At 36.0% G+C, this 11,806-nt stretch overlaps 1 protein-coding gene across 1 annotated transcript; it reads left to right on the plus strand.

The window, feature by feature from the left end:
• Positions 1–410: 410 nt before the first annotated feature.
• On the plus strand, positions 411–1,976 carry LOC113701599 (transcription factor bHLH30-like). The gene is made up of 3 exons (XM_027222345.2): positions 411–619; positions 834–1,088; positions 1,210–1,976. Exons 2-3 carry the CDS (start codon positions 846–848, stop codon positions 1,660–1,662), a joined length of 696 nt encoding a protein of 231 aa, XP_027078146.1. The 5' UTR covers positions 411–619; positions 834–845; the 3' UTR covers positions 1,663–1,976.
• Positions 1,977–11,806: the final 9,830 nt, after the last annotated feature.

Raw genomic sequence — 11,806 nt, forward strand, 5'->3', positions numbered from 1 at the left:
GTCAAGAACTCAATGACGGGTGAATGTTGTAATGATTATTTCTTTTGTATGACAAGCACACTACTGTAATTTTTAGAGTTGTAGACATTTATAAAATATTAGTGGTGTTCTAACATAAATGAATCTCTCAATATAATCCTGTTCTTATTCCAAAATTTTAGATACATTCACTCCTAAAAAGAGAATACTCTCATGATTTTTCGTTTATGTTGTGTAAGTGAAATTGAAATTCACAGCGCTGTGACTGTTTGTCCAAATTAAGGGCATAGCTACAACCATTAAGAGGTCAAGGGATCTTTTCAAAGAGGGATCATAGTTTGGGGGCTTAAGTGAATATACCGAAAAGTGAAAAGTACAAATAGCCTGATTTTATTAGTGAACCTTTGCCTTACAGTCACACCGCATCCTTACTAACAAGTCCAACTAGACATACTAAAAGCATCACTCATTTTCACTTCAAATTGGCTGATGTCCTGATGAAGATAGAGCAATCTTGGCATCCAACTCTTACGAAAACAATCCTTTTGTCTTGGTAACAGGAGAAATCATCTCTGGGATTTTTGTGCGATATTTCAGATTTACAGAATCTTCAAACTCAGAGGCGTACCAGAAGAAGCAGGTTGGATTCTAACTATAAATGCTTCACCTTGATTACGTTGCAATTTTCCTCAATCATTTTCACTTCTACTAGTTCCCGTGGAAACATATGCCTTAAACGCCAAGATTCTTCTTTTTTCTTGTGCTTCTTTGTTGTTTTTACCGAGATGGATTATTCATTTGTCTACTTTTGATGCCTCACTTCTACTTGCTTTTGTCTACTCTTTTATATCAAGTGAGAGGAGCAAATGCATACTTTGCCAAGTTTCTATGAAGTTGGAAGCTGTTCAGAGTCTTACAACTTCCTTCACGAAATTTTGAACTCAAGAGAGCAACTGCACCTTGACAATTCAAACGTTAATGCCATTTCAATGGCTGAGGCAAAAGCAGTTGCAGCAAACAAGAGCCACAGTGAAGCTGAAAGGAGAAGAAGAAAGCGTATCAATGGTCATCTTGCGACACTTCGCAACCTTCTTCCCAAAACCATCAAAGTAAGTTTTGTTCATTCATCTAGTTGCTCTTTTTATTTCCCTATTCAACTTTTCCATGTTCAAAAGACGACCCTCCATTCTTCTTTTCTTGGTTAATAAGTTTGAAATGTAATGAATATAGGCAGACAAGGCATCATTGTTAGCTGAGGTTGTCCGGTGCCTAAGAGAGCTAAAGAAGTCAACAGAAGAACTCTCAGCTACAGAAGGTGATGATCAGTCCAACACAGCAATGAAACTCATGTTTCCTAGTGAAACTGATGAACTCAAGTTATGTTATGATGATGGAGATTCAAGGACTATAAAGGCAAGATTATGCTGCGAGGACCGACCGGAGATGATGATAGAGTTAAAGAGGGCATTAAACGCAGTAAAAGCTAAGGTGGTGAAGGCAGAAATGGCAACAGTTGGGGGAAGAACAAAAACTGTGCTTTGGCTGCAAGCTTCAGCAGCTGGAGAAGAAGGGCTGGCGACAATAAGGAGAGCACTGAAAGTGGTTGTAGACAGGTCTATCATGTTGTCTACTCCTGGCCAGGCTTTGCCGGGTAACAAGCGGCCTCGTCTCTATCACTGCTGAATATGAGTTTAGGGTTTTGTATTTTCTGAATCTTGACGGTGCCCCCTGTTTAAAATGGTCCATACTAATGTTGGGGATGGGGACCAATGACCCCATGGAAATTGAAAAGTGAGCTAAGGTGATCATGGATGAGGTAGGAGAATTTGAAGTGTCAATTTGGTAGAAGATTTATCCTAGTTATGTATGAATGTCAAACTCCCAGCTGGTGCTATGAATCTAAAAAGTAGTACTGCCTGCGCTGCGAGATCTTCATTCGTGTTTCCTTTTAATTTTAATTGAGAAGCAAAATTGCGAGCTCTGAGTGAATTATGAAAGGGGTAAAAGTTTAAATTATTTTGGTAGAATTCTTCGTTTTGCAGGCTGTTTCTAATGATTCCTTGAGTTACTAACATGTTCCTTTCTTTGAAGGGAAAAAAAAATTGTAACAGGGTTGAGCTAGTAATGATTTCCTTTTTCTAATCAAAAGTTTGACTTCGACTTAGAGTAAGAGAAAAGTGGGGTTGGGGGAGCCTAATCACTGATTTCTTGTTTTTCGACTTTAGAATCCAAGGTAATCATTAACATTTGCTCTTATCAGACTAGACTATACTATTTCAGGCATATGTTTTTAGCCTTTAATAGTTTAATCATATGAAACACTAGCTTATCTTTTTCTCAATTTTGGAGCAAATGTATTACCAATTTCTAACTCTTATTTGACACGCGACTGCAGTCACTCCCCCTCATTTGTTTGCTTAAATTACGTAAGACCTACTCCATGTTTTTTCTCAACCAAGCCATACACATACCTTCATCAAGAATGTTGTCCTATGTTTGAAATCAATTGAGAAGTTGAACTAACAATAGAAATCCTCCATTTCTTCACAACTACATTTTATCCAACTCTTTGAACTTTCCAAACACACAAAATCTATAATTCACTATAAATAGCCAATGCAGTTCCAATCAATTCATTCAACTCAAAACAAAAGAAAGTACAAACCCTTTTAGCCACACTCTTTTTGTGCTTTTGATCAAACAATGGCTGCCTTGAACCATTGTCTCCTTTTCTCCTTGATGGTAGCATTCTTCTTCTCAAGCTTCCAAATGAGTTTCGCAGCCCGCCACCTGCTGCAGGCACCATTGATTCCAACAATGCCTACGATCCCATCGCTTCCTAAACCCGCTGGGATGCCTCCATTGCCTTCAATTCCAAGCATTCCTAAGGCAACATTGCCACCTTTGCCAAGCATCACATTGCCTAAAATCCCAGCTGCTGCTGCACCACTGCCAAAGCCCACTTTGCCAAGCACACCTCCGCTCCCATCCTTGCCAATACCCACCCTACCATCTTTCCCATCTGTTCCCAAGTTCACTCTACCTCCACTGCCATCCATTCCAAAAATCCCCGTCCAAGCACCACCACCATCTCACTAGTGCTGGAGGCTCGAGTTCTTGCATTTGGTTTCATTACGCCATATTGGTAGATTCATGAGCTGTTCGGTTTGATCTTATGTTCATGGTTTGGTGTAGTATTTCTGTCTTTTTTACGCATTGGTTACATGTATTTGTACTTTGGCGATTTGTAAACCATTTCCATTTCTGTATTCATCCATTGTATTCTTGGAGCGTTCGTGTGTTGTAGATCTATTTGTGAGTATTAGTAAAAATAACTTTTATCTTCGTTTATATATATCATCTTCATTCTGTGATTATAAAGCTGTTTTTTTTTTGTTTCCAAATGAATTGTGAACGTAGATTAAAGAATTAGTCTAAATAAAATTTGGAGGGCATATTCTAGCCTGACACTCTTCATCAATCATCAATCAGAGGGTTGTAACATGCGTTGGAAAACGCCTCCACAATAGGGTGAAAAAGGAATGTTGAATAAATTTGAATGCAAAATGGGGCAAATGCCAAGCGTTACTTGGGTACCTTCGTTGGATTTGGTGCTTGACAATTCCATGTAAAACCTGCCAAAAACATGTGCAACCATGACCGCATGCAGTAAACGGAATCCCTAATGTATTACAATTCAATAATAATAAAAATGCAAACATATGAATTATTGCGTAATAAGTACATGATAATTGTACAATAATTCATATGAATTATTATATAGTGAAATTTGAATTTAAGAATTTAAGGTCTTGAACCCTAAACCTTAGGTTGAAAACTCATTTTCATGTTAATGGACGTCCCTCAACATGAATTATCTTTAGCGTTGTTTGTATTTTCTAATGTAAATCAAATTTATGAATCAATATATTTTTTGATAAACAATAATTAAGCTTGCTCTATGCTGACCAGCTGTGCATATACTTGTAAACATCATAGCACTCTTATAAACTTAAAAGAGCTTACCTTGTTTCTTCCGGTGATTACAGTTCTTTAAAACCTTAAAAAAAAAAAAAGTGAAGTAAATTTAACTTTTTTTTTTTGTGGGGTTGCATGTCAACCGAAATCCAAATTCAGATGACCTTTAGGTTGCAAAATTTTTCATTGAAGGAGGGAAAAAAGGGACCAAATCCGTCAATTATTCAATTCCAATTGGGTCCCTTAATAATTTTGGAGGCCCAAAACCAAAATGCTACGAATTTTCTCTTTCGTAACAACAGGTTTTAAAGCCGATCTATAGCATGTTCTTCCCATTCCATCTTGTCTTCCACTTTCAAGACCAATTTGGTCTGATTACAAGAACAATAGCTGAAGATTTGCTAAGATAGGAACAAAAATAGATTGACATTATAATTGCGATTAAGAAACTGTTGAAACTGGTTAAGAACTACAACTACTGAAGCGTTTTGATTTGCAATGATAGGAGCAGAAAAAGATTGACACTGAATTTCTACCAAGAAATGGTAGCTTTTTTAGGAATAAGTTTATTATTGCTTCTCGATCTACTTATTTATCGGCATCAGATCATTGGAGATTCTTTAATAGATGATAATCATCATAAAATCTCACATTAAATTTGTACGATGATGGGTCCTGGCTAATTTTCTTTACAATTAATTCATGGGTTTTTAAGGGATACAAAAACTAAGTTATTATAAGGAAATATATATATATATATATATATATATATATATATATATATATATATTTTACATTAGTATTGAGGAAAGAGAATCACCCATGACACAAAAAGATGGGTTTAAAATGGTTTCATGCATGTTATTACTGGAAAGAGGTGTTATGACACTAGAATCAGCTTGTCAAAGACAAGTTGGTTGTTAATAGAGATTCAAAATTTTAATTTGGGGTATAAGTTTGTAGTTTTAATCTCAAACCTTGCAATTAAAGAGGATTTAGCGTATGCTCTTTCCTTTCCTTCTTCTCCCTTATAAGGTCAGAGTCTCCTTTGAATCAAAGTAAAAAAACCAATAATCCAATAAAAATGTCACTAAAAATAATGTCATATATATATATATATATATATAACAGTAGTCTAATAATATCCGAAATGGATTAAGAATCTGAAATAAGCTCAATTATGAATGATGCTACCCGTCCTTTCGAACAAGAATTTTAAATGATTTTAGAAGGGCAATGTAAAAATGCTTTTTGATTTTTTTTTTTATGTCTTGGGAAACCACCCCCCCCCCCCGGTTCTCATGGACAAAATGTCCACTTCTTTTTTATCTTGTTCTCCCCACTTTTCCAGTCGAAACAATCAGACCCCAATTCAGCTCTGTTTTCAGACTCGGACCGGACCGGCCGGTCGAACCGGTCGAACCGGAAACCGGCCAGGTAGCCGGTCCGAGTCACATTAGAAAACCGGAAATTTAAAATCCGGTCAAAGCCGGTCAAAAACCGGGTTTGACCGGGTTTGACCGGGAAAAAACCGGTTTTTCCGGTTCAACAGTAATTTTTTTTTAAAAAAATTCAAACTTTTTAATATTATGTTTTGACCCCCTAAATTGTTAAAACTTATTGATATAGCTCAAATATTTGATACTTTATAAATATTGTCCTAAAATTTGATGTTATTTTTCAATTAAATTCATAATTTTAATTCTAAACTTGTTAATATTTATTAAATAATATAAATTGCTACTTGATTGTTCTAATTTCTTTGTATTTTCTTGTTAAATATATTTGAAACATCAAATATATATGAATATGCCTTTATTAATATCAATATATTATTAGATATTATATATATAATATTTTAATTTTTAAATAATTTTTATTTATGACGTCATCCGGTTCGACCCCTATCGACCCCCGGTCGAACCCATTGACCCCTGACCCCTGACCTCGGCCGAGTCGCTATCCGGTCCGGTTCTGAAAACATAGCAATTCAGTACCTTTTTCAGTCCCCAAATTCCCGGGGAAATTTCTAATCTATGGAGTTCTTCTTAGTGAGGAGGCTCATTAGAATGGTGACACATACATTCAAATCTACGCATCCTCTGCATTTTACGATGAATGTAACATGATTCTTCGTTAATTATTCTCCATCTAAGAATAACCCAAATTGCTAACCGACTCCCCCATTGTTGGAGTATACAGGTGCCTGAGAGAAGTGATGTTTAGTTGCTAACCTTTGTGATCTCATCATAAGTCGAGAGGTAGTTGATCAAAACTCCTTGTGTTCATTTGCCAGTTGCCACTTTGATGCTTATTTTCATTCCACTGCAACATCTATTCTTCAGTTGGTGGATGCTGTTAGGAACTTAGGATTTAATTATCTCAGTCAAAATTTTTGCAACTAAAATCTAGTTGAGAAGGCATACCAACCTATACATCTTCAAACTGGTCCAACTACATTTGAACTTATCCTTGAAGCTGAAGGGCTTCCTTTAAATAGCCTAGTCTTCCCCTTTAAGCTGATCAAAATACACAAAAAAATCCTACTACCTTGGAAACTCAAAGCGGAGCTTCGATCTTCTGCATCAATCAATCAGCATGGCTTCTTCTTCTTTTTCTAACCTTTGCATCTTTCTATCTCTGATCATTGCTTTGTCATTTCCAAGCATTCATGTAACCGAGGCGGCTCGCCAGCTTTTACAAACCTCACAACCAACAATACCGACGTTGCCCACCCTGCCAAACTTGCCCACCGGAGCAGCAGCATTGCCACCATTGCCAACCACTCCTCTGCCAACATTACCCACAAATGTTCCATCCTTGCCAAACCCCGCATTGCCAACAGTTCCCACAATTCCTCTGGGTGCCCTCCCTCCCATACCAGCTGCAACTTCATTGCCAAACATCCCATTCACAATCCCTTCAATCCCAACTAATCTCCCAACGTCAATTCCTTCAATTCCTTTCTTCTCACCTCCACCATCCAACTAGACCATTTTCTACCTGAACTTGTTTCAATCATTGAATATGCCGTATCTGTTGCTTCGTTGTGATAGCCTAATGATTTCCATATAATTTGGAAATTTTCACAGTTTCAATGGTCCTTGTAGGGATCCTATGAAACAGATGGAGTTTGGATTATATTGTGAGTCCCTGTATTGTACACTGCAGGTTGTATTCCCATTTCTAATGTTATGAATCCTTTTATATTTATACTATATAAGAGCAACATCTTAAAATTTTCTCTTTTTTTTTTGTATTTGATTTTTCTGGAATTACCTTCTCAGTTTCTAGTGCTCTGTTACACTGCTAATTCCATTCCATTTGATGATATGTCTCTTGAATTATGAGTAGTGTTTCAATGATGGGAACAACATTCGCGCCGATTTGGTCCCCATGTGGTATTTGGCAAAAATGTCACGGAAACTTTAACAAAAAAAAGTCAGATCTACCATGTAATTTTAAGAAGGAACAATTTTGTTGCTTGCGATTGGGAAAGCAACAGTTTGTATTTACTTTCAGTTTTAAGAATATGGTGTAATGAAGTCAATTCGAACTCAATTAGTGAACAACTCGAGATCGATCTGAACTAAAGTACTTGAGTTCAAATTTGAATTCAAACTTGACAAACTCTTAAGTTTCATCACATACAAATGCTCACGCTTGGACTCGTCATTTTTTTTTTTTTTTTGGAATTCATGAAGTTGTTCAAACTTGATCAAAGCAAACTCGAATTCAAGCTTTAATTGAACAACCTTGTGAGTGGTTGGATTGGACGTTTGCAACCCTACTTTAATAGGAATACTTGTTAATTGATACCAAGGTTTCCTTCAGTTACTAAAGCTTTGGTGCTACGTACTATTTAGATTCAGTTTTAAGAGTTATTAATGAATAGCAGCCAATAATATAAAAGCAGCATAAATTACAACAGTTATAATAGCCTCTCAAATGATCATGAAATCAAAAGCAAACCGCATGAATGAAATCAATACTGATGGGGTTTATGTTCTTGAATTTTCTGTTTATTTAATTCCCTTCGCATGATAATACAAATATGATTCTTGGAGATAAAGTTCCCTAATATTTGAGAGTTTCGTCCGCTCAAATAAATATTCCACGTGTCTGACTTTTGGAGAAGAGAACACTTGGCAAAGCCTGGATTAAACCTTATTTGTCCAAGTCATTCCCATTTCCAGTTCATCCCCTATAAATTCACCCCATACAGATCAGTTTCATGCAGTCAAAACGTAATTTCTCCTGATCAGTTTCAAAACTGTGGATTGCCAGATGATGGAGAAGGCTTCAATCAAGTCTACTCTCTCAGAGTTGCTCTCTTCATTCTTCCAATTTGTTAGCCTCTCTCTCTTGATCTCTCATTTACACTTGCACAGGACTAGAATGTGTATTGGTGATGGGATTCTTGCTTCATAACTTGAATTCACCGGTTGAAAATCATCACTTTATTTCTTCTATTAAAAGATTGTTTCTTGTTCACAAAAAAGGAAAAAAAAGAAAAAGAAAAAGATAAACAGGCCCTTTTCAGCTAACAGTTCTTTCTTCCTAATGTCATTTGATTGCAGTATTATCATTCCCAACGATGAAAGTGATGGAAGTGAAAATGGCAACGAGCATCTCAAGAAAATTTCAGATATTTGAATGTGGAAATCCTTGTAGCTCTGATGCGGATTGCAAATGCACTGATTTCTATTGTGCTCCCGGATGTGATGATAATGGTTATTATATTCAAATCAATTTTGGCAATCTTAATTAACCAAGGTGGCCAACAATAATGGTGTACTTAATAAGGGTGTTTGTATGTATGTAATGTAATCTGATCATTCGAAAATGACTTGATTAAACCAGAAGATGTACTTATTTTATTAGATCAGTATAGACCAAATCTTGAACTTTCTATACTGCTAAGTTGACATAAATTTTATATCAAGTCAAAAGTGTCTTGTCCTCTTAATTAAAATTTTAACTAATTCCGACTATAATTCCCAAAAAAATGACATTCACATCGCAGTTTAATTAATTAAGAGAGTAGATTTACTAGCCTCACTTCAGGATCATCCTATGTACGTGGATGTGAGGACATGGCATTTACTTGCCTACCCAAAGAAAATTTAAAAGAAAAAAGAAACCTGGACCAGAACAAACCGGACCGGACCAGACCAACCTCCAGTAGTGCCCTGGTCTGAAAGTTTTTTTTTTTATATATATAATTAAAGAGTGTGCAATAGATGCTTGATAATACACTTAATTAACAATTGTTATCCTACTTTATATTTTACATATATGTGTTTTTCTTAATTAACTTTTTACTTTTTAAAAATATGAACTCCTAAATTCTATCTTAATGACAATCCATTAGGTACCACTTAAATATACACTATATAATTTTACAAGCCCAAAACCCAAAGCGCTAATTTTCTAACTTTTCAAAAAAAAAAAAAAACCCCCCATCCACTCGGCCAGGTCTTTTCCCAACGAGTACTCAGGCTGCTGGCCCTAAATTACTAACTTCAAACTCACAACAAACTTTGGCAAATGATGAGTTAGTTTTAAAAATGCTTGTTTTCTTAGCTAGGTAATTATGGTAATATGCGTACAAGAACTATTTTGTTCCTTGTTGAAAGTGGCTTTCGAAATTATTTTATAATCATGTTACCAATTTTAAAAATTTTGAAGTTTTTTTAATAACTAAAGGTAAATAGAAGGATTCACATCATTATCCTTCCTAGTCTGGAGTTAGTTCATCGACATTTTTCTATGCTGGCTTCTCACAACCACGTCCTGTCCATCAAAATCCTCTCATCTATTTCAGTTGTCAAAAATGAGCTTGGCACTTGGCAACTGGCAGGTCATTCCATATCATATATACACATTATTTATGTATTCGGTGGACTTTTGTTGATGAGAATTCTGAACTTCGAAAAAGTGGAATTGGTTGAGCTAGCAAACCAACCAGTAATTCTTCCAACTTGTCCAACTACATCTAGCCAACCATTGCTCCCTATAAAAACTAAAAAGCATTACCTCCCCCTTCAACTCAAACAACATACTAACACATATATTATTCCCCTACAAATCCAATTTCGAGCTTCTTCCTTCTGCGGTATTCAATCCAAGTACTCAAAATGGCTACTTCTTCCAATGTCTGCTTCTTTCTGTCTTTGCTCATTGCTTTATCATTTTCGAGCATCCAAGAAAGCCAGGCCGCTCGCCGACTATTGCAAACTTCCCCACCAGTGATACCAGCAATACCAACATTGCCTGGTACAACCCTGCCAAATTTGCCTACCACATTGCCACCATTGTCAAGTACTCCTTTGCCAACATTACCAACAAATCTTCCATCTTTGCCAACTATGCCCGCAGTTCCGAAGGTGGCCCTCCCTCCCATTCCAGCTGCAACTTCATTGCCAAATATTCCATCCACAATTCCTCCAATCCCAACTAATATCCCAACTTCATTTCCTTCAATTCCTTTCTTCTCACCACCGCCATCCAACTAGACAATTTTCGATATTTGAATGTTTGAGTTTGTCATATCTGTTGTTCCTTCAGATCGCTTATCATACGATCGATTTCATGTACTAGTAATTTTTACAGTTTCGTTAGTCCGTCTATATAGCTAGGGATCTTATGAAGTAGACGGAGTTTGGTTTGTTTTTGAGATTGTATTGCGATTGTTTATGTTATAACTAGTTCTTAATTGATACCATGTAGGAGTTTCTTGTTTGTTGTTTCTTGATACTTTCATTTATTCATCTATCTTTCGTTGGCTTGAGGCCTTATATTACACCTCTCGTTACACTTTATTATTCCACTTTTTAAAATGACATGCATCCCCACAACACATTAATCAAAAGAACTTGGATTCTTATCCATGATTATATGCAACACACGTCAATCTAACTGTTTGTCTAATAAGAATATAACATAAATCAGACGATCTTTTTTATTTTGTAAATTACATTCTCACGACTCAGCTATTATTCATCATATCTAAAAATTTAATTTAAGGTCAATTTTAGAAACCTTCTTTAAAGTTTTTAACGATTTCAGGCAGTGCTCTCTTGTAATTTGGATAATTAAACCCACCTACATTGCTAACTTGAATTGAGTATCATAACCCTTTTCTAAGATACAGGCTGTTTACAAAATAAAAAACCAGAAAATTATTCACCCAAATTCCCCAACCCTCCCCGTTTTCTTGTCAGCACTATGGTACTTTTATCCATTTTTACCACCGTCACCACCATCATTGCCAAAAGCATGGCAAACAGATGCTTCTCAAATTACCTGCCCAAAAAAAAAAAAAAATTTCTAATGAGATGCTGCAACACCACGCAAGCCATAATCTACCAGCCCAAAAACCTCAACAAAAAAAAAAAAAAAAAAACCACACACACGAGATGCTCCTTCTTTGCCATCAAGCATATCTGCCCAAATCCTTTGTTACTTTGGTTTCCTCAACCAATATACCTCAATCCCTCCCCTCTCTCAAATAACATCTCAAAAGTAATGGAGTCAGCTCCAGTCCCAAGGGGTATACTTCTTTCTTTAGTTATTCATGGTGGAAATATGCTGCTTTAGGTCTTTAATCTCAATCAATGTCCACAATAGGTATAGACGACAGACAACCAAGCTATGCTGGTTTCAGCAATTTGATACAGACGTCCAAAAAATAAAACAAAAAAGTATTAATATGGATATAATAATTGCAAACTCCAAATTACTAAAATGTCAGCGTTTAGCCAAATGTATGATCCCACACTTGGATTCAATATATATATATATATATTTATTAGGTCGCTTGGTTTCAATTTCTCCAAGCTTATAT

Source organism: Coffea arabica, chromosome 7e, assembly GCF_036785885.1.
Source record: "Coffea arabica cultivar ET-39 chromosome 7e, Coffea Arabica ET-39 HiFi, whole genome shotgun sequence".
NCBI classification, from domain to species: domain Eukaryota; kingdom Viridiplantae; phylum Streptophyta; class Magnoliopsida; order Gentianales; family Rubiaceae; genus Coffea; species Coffea arabica.

Excerpts from the sequence above, each read along its gene's own strand:
- LOC113701599 (XM_027222345.2), top strand. The coding sequence starts at position 846 with ATGCATACTTTGCCAAGTTTCTATGAAGTTGGAAGCTGTTCAGAGTCT. Across the intron at positions 1,089-1,209 it reads TTCTTCCCAAAACCATCAAA|GCAGACAAGGCATCATTGTT; the intron begins GTAAGTTTTGTT and ends TAATGAATATAG.